This window comes from Numida meleagris, chromosome 19 (genome assembly GCF_002078875.1).
Source record: "Numida meleagris isolate 19003 breed g44 Domestic line chromosome 19, NumMel1.0, whole genome shotgun sequence".
In the NCBI taxonomy this organism is placed as follows: Eukaryota; Metazoa; Chordata; class Aves; order Galliformes; family Numididae; genus Numida; species Numida meleagris.
The window spans coordinates 12,298,183-12,313,826 of NC_034427.1; the positions used below are offsets into that span (position 1 = coordinate 12,298,183).

The following is a 15,644-nucleotide window of genomic DNA, read 5'->3' on the forward strand; positions in this document are numbered from 1 at the left end:
GATTGTAAATTGGTGCTGCTGGAACTGGTTACTGTAGCTCAACAACAACTAAAACAGACTAATTTCTGGAATTTGAACAGAATTAGAGGAAAAAAAAGTGGAAAAACAAACAAATTAAAAAATCCACAACCACCTGTTACATGTAAGCAAAGGAGCCAAATCGGCCTCAAATATGAATACTCAGCTTTCATGTTTTGGTTCTGCTCCCATAGTACAGCAGTTCTCTAACACAACACAATACATTACTGCCTTCAGGACAAAGTCATGTCAACCCAAGTAACTATGACTATGAAGAACAAATGGCATTCATGATGCTATTTGAGTGAAATGGAGGAAAATCAGGGCACAAAGGTCCCCCCTCTGAACTTCCTCCTCTTTCTGCATCAGCTCTGTCCTCCTTTGGCATCTCTGAGCCGAACTAAGCCCAGGCTTTTTGGGTTATGTCCTGCCAGGTTAAGGCACTATGCTTGCTTGTTTTTGTCCTGATTAGGAAAAGCACTTAAGATAAACTGTGCTTGAGTACATAAACATAGCTAAGACCCACCTCCCTCCAGTTTATCCTTTACTATTCATAGAAGAAAAGTCTCTTTTTGCACCTAATGGCAGCATTCTCATCAGAAGGGTTATTCCCCAAAGAATGGGGCAGCAACTTAGCTCACAGCCAAGATTTAATCTCATAAGTACTGAATTGCAATTAGTTGCACCAGTAGATTAACAAACCACCCGTGCAATTCCACAGGCTCCATCACCCCATTAATACCACTACTACTGGGTCTTATCCCAAGTTACACTTGAGCTACAAATGCTTGTGAACAATGAAGTATTGCTTACATAGCTTGCTCAACACCAGCTGGATGGTTGCCTGCATTTTTCAAGGCATTGGCTGTAACCACGAATCCTCAGTTCTCCTGCATGTTATCTAGGCACTCACTTGGTCTAACGAATTGCCATTACTCACTTGTCATACAACTGCCTCCTTCCAGACTGCAAAATTTAATTGTATGTTTGTACTACCTGACTGTGCAATTTGGTTGTACCATCAGGGTTCCTGGATGATAAATGAATAGAAAGATGTTTAAGTCTTACGAGAAGAGTTTTCAATTCTCTAAAACCATACAACTACAGAAACCTTAGAAACACCAACAGCCTGTGGTAGGCCTTCTCTGCACCAGTGACTTTGATGCGATCCATCCCTCACTGGAGCTTTGTTCAGCACTCCCAGCAACAAAACAGCCACCGTTACTGGATGGTGTGGGAAACAGTAAGACAAGTTAAAGCATTTAGAGGCAGCAGGCAAATAAGATTTATACACTGGGCTGCAATAGTAGTTAAAGCAGTATAAAGTATTTTGTTTTTGTTAGAGGTGACGCAGAGTTTTTTTGTCTGAATATATAGTTTAGAATCCCATTAACGTCAGTGCTGTGGTTGTTAACTCTTGCCTGCCAGCTTATATAAACAAACTCAAAAAGAGGATACAGCCTCCCTCTTAAAACCTGCTTAGCACTTTCAAAAATGAAACACTGAGATAACTGCCATGAGCAATGGGTATCTATTACCACAGTATCATTTTGGTGATCCCACAACATGAATAACTTGCAGTGGAACAGCCAACACCATCTTAATGGAGCAGAAGCTGCACAAACCCAACCCCTAAGCAATAACAGAGCATGGAAAGCCCTCCAACGCAGTCAGTGCACAGAAGAGCAGGTGATGGGCCCAAGACAGAGAGCTAATCACAGACCCTGTTAGGAGCACGTACAGAGCAAGTAATTAGGTCTTTGATGCCATCGTGATCGAGTATGGGTCTGAGGCTTGCCAGCATTTCTTCACATTGACAACAGTACGTGAACTGTTTACGCTGCTGGAGCTGTTTTGACAGTGGCAAGAAGCAGAAGCCCCAGACGCTCCCAGGTGCCTATCCAGTATGAATACTTGCTCAGCTCACTTATCCCTCAAATCAACATTTACACTACTACTACGTGAATAGGAATTAGTTGGAAGTACTGCTCTAATTACTTCCACCCCAAACACTTGCACTGACAGTGATTAGATAATCCAAGCAGCAAATCAGGAACTGATGTGATGAGAGAGAACAGTAAGAGCTGTCATTTGCTAACACCTAAAACTCCCAAAGCTCTCCCTGCAAGATCTTCAAGACACCGAACCTGAAGTTTAATTCAAGTAGAAAAACTAGCATCTACTTCCTATGGTCTCTAAAAATTACAGCTTCCAACAGCCAGGAACATGAAAGTTGAAGGAGATAACGTGGCTGCCCACGAAGTGGATCATCTGAAACCCAGGGAGGTGATCTAACATGCACGCCCAAGGTCACGGCAAATCAGTGCTATTTCTGGCTCTAAGGATCAGCTGACATAAATCATTGCCACAACCGAAGTCAAGGAGTGACTTCAAAGGAATGATGCAATCTGAGTATCTGGATTCCTGCCTCAGAGCCATGCCCTGGGGCCAGGAAGGTCTGCCCAGCCATCCCAATGCTCCTGCTGCTGAGTGCACCATGAGGCACAGGCACTAGTAACCTCAGCTGGAAGGGGTCAGCACCTGGCCAAGCGCGGTGGAAAAACGTCTTGACTTTCTTGATTTCAGGATTCAGATATAGTTTGAGAATATGCTCATGCAGAGGTGGAAACTGAAACCAGAGACTCGCTGTGCTAGGCGTCCCGAAGCCTGCTCTGTCCTGGGAATGGCTGTAAGAAGGCAGGAGCATCACCTCACCGCCTCCACAGCGAGCAGAAAAGCCAGGAGTGGAGATAGGTTTTGAGTTCCAAAAATGGCACTTTTTCTTCATGAAGAATAAACTACTCTACAGAAGAGACAAACCTCTGAGTTTAGCAACTAAAATTTACATTTCAGTCCGAAGTAACTTCATGCCACTCCTCAACGCTTTGCTCAGCAACAGATTTTGACAAGTTTTTGGAAAAAGCCTTCCCCCAGATTGCTAAATATTTGGCTGTTTTTCTTACCTTGGGGCAGGGCAGTTTAAAACTAAAAAAATTAAGATTCCTTTATCTTTGTCATCCAATATACTACAGCAAAGCAAGAGTATTTTCCTTTGGAGCAGACGATCCCATCCCTCATTTGTTATTTAAGAGGGAGTCAGTAGTACAAAGTCTCATCTGGCAAATTTCTCCTTTGCAAACAAGAAGCAAGCCTCTGGGGAAAGCTACCCCATTTTATTCCTGTGCTGTGTTTTTCTGCTCTGCCCTAAACCAAAGAATTCCAATGAGCTGCATTTATAGGGACATTGAACTTGCTGTCAGATAAACACAAACAGCTTTTTTACAAGCAGTAGATGAAAGTGCTATCATGCAGCTTGAGATGACTACCAGGAAGCCTGGGCTATTGCTGGAAACTTGTCTTTTATGACTGATAGCCTGCAGAAATAGAGAATCTGGCAAAGGCGCACCACAAAAACAAATAAGTTTCTCACAATATTTCCTGAATGTTTTCATAGGACAAAAAAAATTGCTGTCACGTTTTCCAAGAGCAGCAGATAGCTCGCCCACTAAAGCACCTCCAGCTGCAAATGGAAAAACCATCTGAGCATCCTGGGACAACTTTATCAGGGAGTCTTCCGAAGATAGATCTGAATAAAAGATCCTTCCAGCAGGGAGCTGATCACACAAAATCAGCCAGGTAGTATGGAGAGTCTGGCTCTTAATTCCTGTATTTAAATAAATGGATTACTAGAAAGAACCACAGAGCTGTAAACATACCTAACTTGTGCTGAAGCGTGCTTAGCGTGACCTAAATACTGCAGGGAAATGTAGACTGGTTCACTGGCTTTGTAAAATAAGCAGTAAAATTGATCACATTGTCTGTAAAGATATAGCTGTACTTGGCAACGGGACAATTTCCCGTTCCCAGAATACCTATTTAACGCTAGTGTGTTATGAGTAAGCTATATTGCATTATTCATTGTGATCAGGTTATAATGACTGCATAAATCAAAGTTGGCTTACATCAAGCAATCCTCTCTGGGAGATGAAAGAAAACAATCTAGATTTCTCCTTCCCTTGAGAAACACATTTCTGGAGATAAATTTCACTCCTTCACACTAAGTATACATCTTCAGAAAAAAATGTTTTTGAGTAAGAATTCATCCACAGTTGCTAATAGGGATTGAAACAGTAATCTTGTCCCTCTGCACAATATTGCTCAATATTGCAAAGTTTTTCCCTTGAAGTTACAAAGTCCAACTCTGGCACTGGTCAGAACTAGCTATAAGACCTGTGCACGAAACAAAACAGAAGAGTGATATCTGTCCTGATTTAAAAGGTCTATTAAGATGTCAGGACTGTGATTTAGGACGTGCCCGTCCCACACAAGGATCCTAAGAGTTCTGCAAAGCAGTGACTTCTTTCTCATTTCTACTCACTACACAATAGCTTGAATTTGCAGAAAAAAAAAATAGTAGTGATGCTGTTTCATAGAGAAATTGATTCCATTCGATTTTTTTTTTTAAGTTTCTCTAAGGAGAATTGAGAATTTCGCAGTCTAAAAATATTAACAGCAAGACTTCAGCTTCCAGTTTGCCCTCTCTGCAGAGGTCATGAGTTGGAGGCAGTATCTTTAGAAAGAGAGCATTACCCAAAGCATCCTTCCCCTTCCAGGCCCTCCTTCATGGACTTAGAATTTCCACCAGCACACAAAAGGGGGTCAGCTTTGTGCTGCATTGGGCCATTTGAGGAGAGTGCCTCCAGGTGCCAAGATGCATTTAGAGCAGAAAGCCTCTCTTGCCAGCGACAGCTTAAGAATGTCAGACTGGAGCTAAGTATCTGATTTGGTTCCTTTAACATCTGCTAAGCTTATATATAAGCACAGTTAATTCTAGGCATGAGACTGGACAGGTGAAAAATCAGCCTAGGACTCTACTACTGAAGGGAGAAAAAGCTGGATAGGCCACCTTACTGGGTCAGGCCATCAGTGCAGCCCAGTGAATTAACACCATTTAGTACGGTCTCAGAATTAGACAACTGCTTAATAACTTGAAATTGCTGCAGTGAATTCTGATTTGGAATTCCTCCCCCAACCCGCTATCCAGCTTGGTTACTTTAATTACATGGAATACAGGGGGAAATAGCATTGATATAGCTCATTAACAGATCATGAAGCTCACTAATTAGTACATCAGATGCAAAGAGGCTACAAAGTACCCAGAGCTGTAATTAGTAAACATGCTCCTGCTGAAAAGCAGTGCTAGGGGGATGCTCTCCTGAGCTCCACTGTCCAGAAGGCACAGGGGAACTCGTTCCATGTTTGGAGATGAACTGTACTCACTCATACTCCCAGCAACAGGCTTTGCTTCAGCCTCACATATCACTCAGTCATCTGTGGGAGCTGCATTTCACAGCTGGACTTGCAATTTGAAGACTGCACAAAATGAGAGAAGACATGCAGAAGGTACACACCAATGCAGCCTTTATCTCAGAAGAATACATTCTTCAACAGCAAGCTGCCATCACCCAAAACCGGACATGAGAAAAGGGCTTTAATTTTCCGGACATCAGTGAGTGACTTGAGCAATTCAGCTGTAGCTGCTGCCACCTGCCCACCTGGAAATGGAGTTAATGAGGCCTGCTATGTGCTGCTTGGAGAGCCAAGGATGACAAATGCCCTGCAAGCCCCTAACGAGCAACAACTGACCATTTCTGGCCTGCTGTCATTCTTTGCCATTCACCAATTAATCTACTTGCAAACTTCAGAAAGCATCACAGGTTTGCTTCAACAAACAACATGCATCACCTCCCATCCCAACACACATCCTCCACACACCTCAACTCAGCCTAAAGGTCCCCCGTACAGTCCCAAGATGAGGTAGAGTTCCACACTGTTCTTTCACTCCTAACATCAACACTGTGCAGCAGGGGTTCATTCTCCCAACCTCTCTGGAGGTCAGATCAGCTCACCATAAACCCTGAGTCAAGAGCGTGCCACTCTGCAGTACACAGTAAATGCAGCACGATCACCTAATGTTCATCCTCACTGCAGCACAGCCACTAGGGAGAGCGTTAAGAGGAGTTCTCCTTTGCTGATCAGAGGACAGCACAAGTTCCCCAGACAAATGTTCCTTGGTAAGGAAAGGAACTGCTTAATCTTCTACATTAACGTTACCAGGAAGAAATCCCACGGATTTCACTGTACTGACATCCTGAATTGGAAAGAGTTACATTATTCTCAGTAAAAGAAAGAGGGAAAAAAAACCACCCTGTTCTACTCGCTTGAACTTTCACTGGTATTTCTGACAGCACTTGATGAAGTCAGACAAGAAGATAAAGGAAACAGTCCATCAACTTCAAGAGCATACCTGAAACTACAGGAACATCCCATTACCGCGCCAGCCCCAGGTGCGGACCTTACACCTGTTACTTTCTTGCAAGTGTCTCCAAAAACACTGCAAAATGTTAATTTACACCAGATGCAACTTCAGAGGAACGCCCATACCCACAGCAGAGGAGCCCTCACGTTGTAATGGACTGATGATGAAAAGGCAATGCAATCAGGAAGGACAGAGCTTCCCCTGTTTGTAACAGGGTTTTACTTTCCTGTCGCTGCGTTTACAGTTGTTGTTGGCATACCCTTTGTGTGCAGTAACACCATCACCTCCAGAAAATGTACAGTGTAGCAATGAAGGAGCGAATGTGAGGATACAGAACTGGGGAAACAGCTGGCAAAAGCTGGGGGAAATGTTTGAGACAAAAGCAAACAAGGGCACTGCGCTCAGTCTGCACTGGGCTTGTTAAAGGGAAAACTTCATCTTCAGAACAAGACAGCAAACGGGTAAGAGCCCATTGTTCACCAGTTACCTCAGTTTATGGAAAATAGTGAGTTTGAAGTCTAAAAACCTAAGGTGATCTTCCAGAGAACGACAGGGAAAGTTACTTAGTGGAAAACAGATGCTGGAAAGCACAGGAAAAGTTCCTCACATAATCAGAGGGATTGTAAGGGACCTCAGGAGATCATCGAGTCCAACACCCTGCTAAAACAGTTCCCAGTATCTCCAGAGAAGGAAACTCCACAATCTCTGGGGAGCTGTTCCTGTGCTCTGTCACCCTCACAGTAAAGCTTTCACCCATGTTCAGTTTGAGCCCGTTGCCCCTTAACCTGTCACTGCCCATCACAGAAAGAGCCATCCACTTGACACCTGTCCTTTAGATACTGATTAGCACTGGTAAGATCCCCTCTCAGCCTTCCCTTCTCCAGGCTGAACAGCCCCAGGTCTCTCAGCCTTTCCTCATAAAGGAGATGCTCCAGGCCCCCAAACCCAAAGGAACTGCTCCTGGGCTCCAGGCCTAAGGCCGGCAGGCAGGCAGAGGTCTGCCAGCACTCCTTCCCTTCCAGCTCAAGGGCAGCAGTTCACACTTTCCAAGCAACGTCCTGGATCCTATCCCTGCCACCACTGACAAGTTCCAAGCAGCAAGAAATCGTATCTGTGAATATGTTCCAACACCTTATTTAAGAGTCTTCTAAAAATACAAATCCAACAGGCTTAATATCTTGCACGTTGAAGTTGGCGCATTTGAAATCTGTTCGTTTTATTCTGTCTCAATGCTTCCAGACTGATAGGAGCTACATAGGTGAACACAGGAGTCTGATTAGTAAAGTATGTGCTTCAAACACAGACAGATACAGGCAGACAACTTCTCCTTCTCCTGCCCCCTGCAACTCCCCTATCACTCTGGTTTCCAGTTTTCACAGCTCTCTCTCTGAACCCCCATGCTAACTCTCTGGCACACTCACCCAGGCGCCAGTCTCCGAACCAGATGGTTCTAGTCCTGCAGATTGTCTCTCCCCGTCCCACCTCTCCTCCCACAGGGTTTCACAGAAACACCACTATGCAGAACTAGCAAAAAGTACATGTCATTTTCCGTGTTCAACACCAATCTCTTCTCATTGAAGTTCCCACAGAAATCAGCAAAATTAAAATCAAGACACGAGAACGCTGAAAGCTTCATCTCTTTCAGCTTTTGAAAATCAAAAGTTTCAGCTGCGGATAAAATTCTTTAAGAAACGGAAAGTACAAAACTTTTGTATAAGGTTTTTCCAAGCTTCTAAGCATCGATCAGAAGTTTTCCCATTGTGGTTCTACAGCAAGTGCGTGCTGTAAGCATTCATGCTACACCAGATGAAGACTGCAGGCTGCTTGGTGGGTGGGTTTTTTGTGCAACAGGACAAAACTGTTGCATTTTCCCCTCTAGCATATGGCCACTACACAACATCTAATTTCTCAGGCACTACTCGTCCATACGAGAGAAAAGCCTTCCTGATTTTAGGTGAATTTTTGCTGATTTTTTTAAATATTAATAGAAGTATCTAATATTAAAAGTAAAGCATTAATCAAGGTGAGAAGCAGTGCAGAAACCTAAAAACTATTTTTCACTGAGTTTTCAAACCAGTCCAGGAATATCACAGTACAGACTGCTTGCTATTAAGCAACTGTGTCCTAGAAGCAGGAAACATGTCACAAAAGCTGTGAAGCAGACATCTCCCTTCTCTGCCCTTCTAAAAACAAAATTATTACAAGTTCCTATTATGGGGCTCGCCAGGAGAGCCCTAGTTCTGCTTTGGAGAACTCACTCATATCACATTCCTTCGCACTGATGTGGTTAAGAGTTTCTGGACAAGTCAGACCCACCGAGCAAAGCACTGGCACACGGGTCTCGTTTCTCTCTGGACAAGGTTAACGCTAGTTCCAGCAGTCACATATTTCATTAAAGCCCGTTTCACTTTCACTGTTTTACCTCCCCAATTTCTCTACCATTAGGACTTCACTGCATTTGGTTAAACTGATTTAGATCAGCATTAAAGTGTGTTCAGCACAGCACCCACACAAATGCTTTCTCCTGCATTAACGAGATCCTTGCACCACTGAGATCAACGCCATCAACACCGCTGCCTTCAGAAGGACAACTTCTGATTTTCCCCCTCCCCTCCACTCCTGGAAGGCAGGTCCCACCCAGCAACCACATTGCTGGGAAGGCTCACCAGTTGCCCAAGGCCACCCTTGTAATGAGAAATCATTTATCCACACCCAAGTGGATTGGAAAGGTGCAAGATTCGGTTACGCAGCCGCATCAGCAAGGTTGAGGATCGGAGGAGGGAAGGCCACACATCCGTTCCCATGGCAGGACAGCAGGAGAACAGCCCCAGACAGGATGGCACGAGCACACCAGATGTGGACAAAGCATACTTGCCATGAGCAAAGCCCTGCGAGACGCTGGCTGCTCCCAGCATCCTTGGGAAACTTCCATGGACAGAGAAGTTTGTCAAAACTTCACTTTTGGACTTGAGCTGCTAAAACCCAGCGAAGCTGCCATGGTGCTCAGATCTTTGTCCTGGCTCTGGCCCAGGTTTCCATGGAGGTCCCAGGGCAGGACGCTGGAAGCTCACCATGCCGTGCATGGCCAGGAGGCGCCTCCAGCAGATGGGGTTACACACAGCTCCAAGAGCGGGCTGAGGATTTAATTACAAGTGTTGTTCATTAGATATGGCTGCAAGAAGAGTTCTGAGCCACGCCTGGTTGGTGCAAAGCAAGGGTACCTCTGAGACTGGACGCTGCACTCTGTGCTGTTAGCAGCGCTTCTCTGCCAGACTGAGGTACAAGAAACAGATTGCTAGGTTAAAAAAATCCACTTTACTCCTCCCTTCCTCTCCAGAAGCTTTATTCACTGATAAACATACAGGATGCCTCTCTGGAGATGTGCATTTTTTAGGAATAGATACTCAGCTGTTTGCACAGCTCCATTAAAGTCAATGGATCCTCCCAAATGAGCGTTTTTAGTAGTCTGTAATAATGCGATAGTAATACAAACTGTGGAGCTGACTCCCAGACCTCCATAAGCAGGAAATATCATCACGGCAACCATAAAATATATCAGAATACTTCCAGTAACGGCCAATTTCGAAAGTTAGTGCGCAGATTATTTTTCCGGGTGGTAAACCTCCAACGTAGCTACTTAGCAGCATTCTGTGTTCTAGAAAGATAAACACTTCGTAAGGCTTTTCCAACAAGCCACAAATTGTGAGGACTGTTTTAAATACTTCTGTCATGCAGCAGTAATGTACGTGTAGTATTCGGCAGCATATGCTGTCCCAGCCTGCCCTGATTTTAATAACCCTGCATCTGTGAGGGGATAAAATGGCATCCTCTTTTTAGAATACGGGTCATCTTAATGTTCTAACCCAAATTATTTCAGTATTTTCCATTGTGATTTTAGACACACACGATCTTCAGTGCTTTCTGGAACCTGGGAGTCAAAGTTGTAATAAAATAAAAAACACAAGTGAGCTGCATTCCTAGCAGACAAAACTTGGGAGGAAAAGGTACAGCCCTGCGTGTATCAGCTTAAGATCCACACGCTGCTCAGAAAGGTGCACTGCCCTCCTGGGAGCAGCACACACAGCTGCACAACCCTCCACTAGGAAAAAGGTGTGCAGCTTCCAAGAAAGCCTGAGGATGGAAGGCTTCCAAAAGCCAGTGCCTTCCAGCCAACAGACTGGAGCCAAGCAGGATGCTGCATGGTTTTGGCCACGGATGAGTCCTTATCAGTGGCATCTCTGTGCCCCACCAGCACATCTCAGCCGGTCCTTTGGGGCGCTTCTGTTTGATCAGCACTATTGCACTTCTAGCTGCAGGCAGCTCAGACACTTCATGCAACAGGACACGCCACGTGCGCTCCTGGCACACCGAGATCCAGGGGCTGACAGCTGACCCCATGGCATCTCGCTCCAGCAGTCTGCCATACATCACGAGGCCAGGACAGCCCAGATGCCTGAGGGCTCTGCAGGGTCTCCCAGGGGGAACAGCATCGTCTCCAAAGCCCCAAGGAGAAGGAGGGCACCTCCTGGTACCGTGCCATCGGCACACCCAATGCTGCTCCAGGGACATTGCCGCCTCCCTGGGAGCCCCCAGCACTTCCCACTGCCTGCACACTGACAGCAGCAGCAGGGGATACCCCTAGGGCAGCTTAAGCCATAATAACAGGGTGCTCAATAAAAGCATCTGACTGCAACAAAACCACTGGCAGGAGCCTCCTGGCTCTCCGGGAGAGGTGAGCAACAAGTGCCCTTTTCCTTTTAAAGCTCTTCGGGCAAGCTTTCATCCCAGCAACACACCTTCCCCGTGCACCACCTGCCATATCCTGCACTTCCTAACATCACCACATCTTTGGAGCACCACGGTCTGCTTCCTCAGGGGTGAGGAAGACTTTCCCAGGGAGCACACAGGCTGAAGCCAGGCTAGCAGGTAGACCTGAGAACAGCAGCAGCTACAAGCCAGGCTCATCAGTGCAACAAAGGTCCTTTATTTCAAAGATTCGTTCCTGTTCTAAGTCTTACTTGTTAATTGAATGCTCAGTGGACCCAGTTCAAACAAAATGAAAGCCCAAGTGTATTCACAGGCACCGCACACCCACATGTCCTTACAATGAGAACACGGGGACTGGCTTTTTTGCCATAGAGAGAAAACATCCCCATAATGTAATCCCCCCCAAAAAGACCACACCTGTGTCACAGAACAAGACCTTAATCGACAATCACAACAGCAACAAAAAAAAAAAAGTCTTTTCAGGTTCAGAAGCCATAAAACAACTTGTGTTTCACACAAATAGACACAAAGCTCTTCATCAGGCGGAAGGTAATGGCTGGCAAAAGCACTCAGTGCAGCAGAGCATCTCGTCTCATCTCCTCTCCCCAAACACAGGTCTGCCGGTCACTGGTGGAAGCGCTGCCCACAGAACAAAGCTGATCTGTTATGTTGCACAGAGCTTGAGGTCGTGCTTTTGCACTGTCAGCAGTTTCCTAGAACACAATCTCCTCCATGTCAGCGCTAATAACAGAACTGAGAGACATCACTGGCTGAGGGAATTATTTTTCTCCCTGTAAGGATGGAAAGAATTGGGAAGAGTGCTCTTTCTCCTGAATATATTTGGCTCTGTGGAAGACACACGTGATGCAAATGTTACTATGGAAACTATTCTATTAAATAATATTAAATTTACATATTTGAAGCGCACACAAACGGTCCAGGTACAAAACTAATTAGCCTACATTTGACTTGAAATTACGAAGTAGAGCCTCTCAGAATTGTCAGTTTTCCTTCAAAAGAGGCTCGGTATTGAGTAAGCTGCTTCTCTGCACCCCTTCCTTCACAAATCTAGCACTTGCACCCCTGCTATACGAAAAGTCATTGTTTTGAGGTAATTTGTAGGTACAAGTGCTGCTCTAGTTCCCTTGGTGATGAAACTACCGTAACATCACAGTGAAAAACCCAGGAGCTGAGTTCTGTTTGAAAGGACAACGCACTGATTGCGGCTGTGCCACCATAACGTTGAACGCATTTTAGTAACTGCCCCTTACACCTCAGCACACAGAGCAGCAAACCCCTTCCCAACAAGCAGGAGCCGTGCTCAGGGCTGGAGCAGGCTTGTCCTTCCTGATGCTGTCAGGGCACAGGAAAGTTGGAAAGTTTCCTACTTTGTGGATTAAGGTTTGCACTATTTTTTGTTTCCCATCTCCAGCCCATGGGTGTTGCAGAGCCAATGTAGCTACCCAAAAAACCAAGCTGTTTGCACGGCTTCTTCTCCTCTGAAGGAGCCAACCTCCCCTTTGCCACTGAGTAATACTGAACTCAAGCTCTCCCTAAAATCAAGCTGCAGCTCAGCCCTCTTCTGCACCAGCTGGGCACATCCACAGCAGATTGAGGAGGAAAAGCCAGCAGGAGCGAGGAGACGTCAGCTGGGGCTGTGTTCTGAAGTAGGTGCTGGCAGTTGCATTGCTGTTTCAGGCAAACGAGCTTATCCTGTATCTGAAGACCTCAGGTTAATCACAATTAACCCAAGTACCTACTTTCACTTGGATCTCGTAAAGCAGGACACTGGGCTCTTAAGCAGCTTACAGGAAATGCAAGTTACAGGAGGAAGTCTGCAGCTGTATTTCAAACATCTATTTGTAAGTAGAGGAGCAATACTTTGAACTGAAAACTTCAAGGAGAAAAAAGCATTACTGCCAACAAAACTACTTAATGCCAGACAAGTGGGGCACCAGGATCTGAACAGGGCATCTCACGCCCATAGCTCCAGCCTCAGTCACCAGGTAACAGCCACTGGCTTCTTTCTGAGAGCTTCCCTCAGCGCTGGAAAGCCCCTGGCACAGCAAGCCCAGAACCAAGGGGAGCCTGGAACAACCAATTCTGGGCTCTTCATTTCAAAAGCTCTGTAAGTAATGGTCACTCTGGGACTTGTTCACTAAAGCACTTCTCCATCACCCTTTCCACACATGCCAGCCATTGATATAACACAAACCGCTGGAATAAGAAGAAATTAGATCAGATTAAGTGGTTGCCTAGGCAAAGAAAACACTTAACACTAGTTCCGTTTCCACTGGCTCCATGTCTTTCTCCGTTTCCTCCTCAGTGTCTTGCACTTAAGTGATAAATGTACTTCTGCTGAGGGGACGCTGAGCATTTGCTCACCACCACCACCTCAAAGCACTTTGGAAAGCTTTAATAAAGGGAAGCCAGAGGCATTAACAGGACTTCCACTCATCTCGGAGTAGATGTGCCTTGTTCACGCTCCCATTAGGTTTCACTGTCACGGTAGGGAAAGATGAGTGGATGTGTCAAAGTTTAATCTTACTTTTTATTCACGCAGGAACAGCCTGAATACCAATGCACGCTCAGTGCCGAAGGATGGCCACGGTACACTGATCCTGCCAAATTTACTACAAGCTCTCTCAGAAAGACGTTATCTCCATCTGTCGCTGAATCATGTGGTTCCTAAAGAATGAACAATGCCCAGAAGTACAGGTACAAGAAAAGCAGCATCTTCCCTTTGGAGCTGCCTGCAGGAACACATTAAAAAGCTTTCCACTTTCCAAACAAGCCAGGGAGATGAACTCTATAGTTCTATTGATCATGGGCACACAAAGAGAATGAAGCTTACTTGTAATCACCAAAAACTTTCTGATGATCAAACACACCCCATAATAAATCCGGATGTAAAACACATGCTACGAATAATTCAGAACTGCCAAACTAATAACCCGCCAGTTGTCAGTAAGCACAAGATATAAGCTGCCTTCCTATCCTGAGATGCAGATTCATCCATTACAGCACTTGATACGCACAAAGCCTCCCTCCCTCCAGGTTGGGTCCTCGCAGCCCCAGGAAGGGGCAGGAGGTGCAGCCGCAGGTCGCGCTGAGGAGCAGCCCTGCTGTGCCCGGGGCAGTGGCTCGCAGCAGCCCCCGGTCTGCAGGGATGGAGCGGATGCCCGGAGGGCACCTGCTGCTACCGCCTATCGGGCGGCGAGCGCTGAACACAGGAGCGCGTCGTGGAAGCACAAGAACAGAGTTCAGTTTAAAATGAAACAAGGAACTAAAGGAGGAATGGGGGTGTGGGGATTTTTCATTTCGTGAAACTCTCATGCAATAGACTTTAATCGGAGCTTAAAACCCCGATTTGCTGCAACCCCATCCCAGGAAAGCCGGGACTTCAGCAGCCGCAGATCGCACCGCGAGGCAAAGTCCTGGCCCTCCGTGCCTGAAGTTCCCCCGCACGTCCCGTTCCTGAGGGCACCTGCAGCCCCGTTCCCTCGGCCATCCCCCTCCCGCTGCCCCTGCTCCTCCTTCCCGGCACTCAGCGCTCCCTCCACGAGCGGCCCCGGCCCGAAGTTGGCGGCGGGCGATTGCCCGGCTCTGGGTACCGGCACCTCGGCAGCAGCACGCCCACCGGGAGAGGAATAACAGAAACATATATAAATGCGTACAGATATGTATGTATACGAGCACGTATGCGACGCGTAGATGCATGCACTTAAGATGCCTTGATTCATCTCCCCCTAGATTTTTACCGCCACTGAGGAGACACTCGGAGAGCACAGTTTGCAAAAACAAGACAAAGACAATTACACAAAAAGGGAGGGAAAAAAAAAGAAAAAAGAAGAAGAAGGAAAAATCCCCAAGGCAGGCGCCGTCGGGAGGGGACCAACACTCACCCCCAGCCGCCTGCTCCGGATGCGCACGTAGCCCTGCTTCACGATGTCGTTGAAATTGGAGGCCATCCTTCCCCGGGAAAGTTGGAGGGGTCCGGGGCGGCTCAGTTCGGGGAGGCTCGGGCAGCCCCACCGGTAACAGCAGCAGCAGCCGCCGCCGAGCAAACCGCGCCCGCCCCGGCCCCACGGCGGGCAGGGCTGGGGGCAGGGCTGCGGCAGTGCCCGCCCCGCGTCCTCCCTCGCTCCTCTTCTGAGCCCCGCTGTCAAATTCGTTTCTAGGCAGCGGAACGCTGAGGGTTGTCCCTTTATTCGGGAGTTGCGCTGAAGCGCCCGCGTGGTGCGCGCTGCTCCGCCGTGCCCAGCGCCCCTGGAAGCCCGGCTGCAGGCGGGTCGGCTGGCAGCGGTCAGCTCTGCCCTTCTGCGCTGAGGAAACCGCTCTGACCTGCGGTTTTCCCCAGGAAAGTGGGTTTCCCAGAAAGTCTTTCAGATGCCTGGAAGTCTGCCAAGCGGCTCAGCCCCAGCATCTCCTGACGGCCGGTAACCGGAGCTGCGTCCTGCGCTCAGGACAGTGTCCCGTGGCACGCTTCATGTCTTAGAAATGTCACACGAGCACGCGCTGCATTTTCCAGGCGGTGTGT

General features: G+C 46.9%; 1 protein-coding gene across 4 annotated transcripts in view; it reads right to left on the minus strand.

The window, feature by feature from the left end:
* The window catches only part of DOK5 (docking protein 5), a 37,095-nt gene extending 21,814 nt beyond the window's left edge, over positions 1 to 15,281 (minus strand). For 2 of the 4 annotated variants that reach the window (XM_021416883.1, XM_021416884.1), the window contains exon 1: positions 15,010 to 15,279. In XM_021416883.1, the coding sequence (XP_021272558.1) occupies positions 15,010 to 15,075 (66 nt within the window). In that variant the 5' untranslated portion in view covers positions 15,076 to 15,279. Of the gene's footprint in view, positions 1 to 15,009 lie in introns of all 4 variants that reach the window. The other 2 variants (XM_021416881.1, XM_021416885.1) reach the window with 2 other exon arrangements.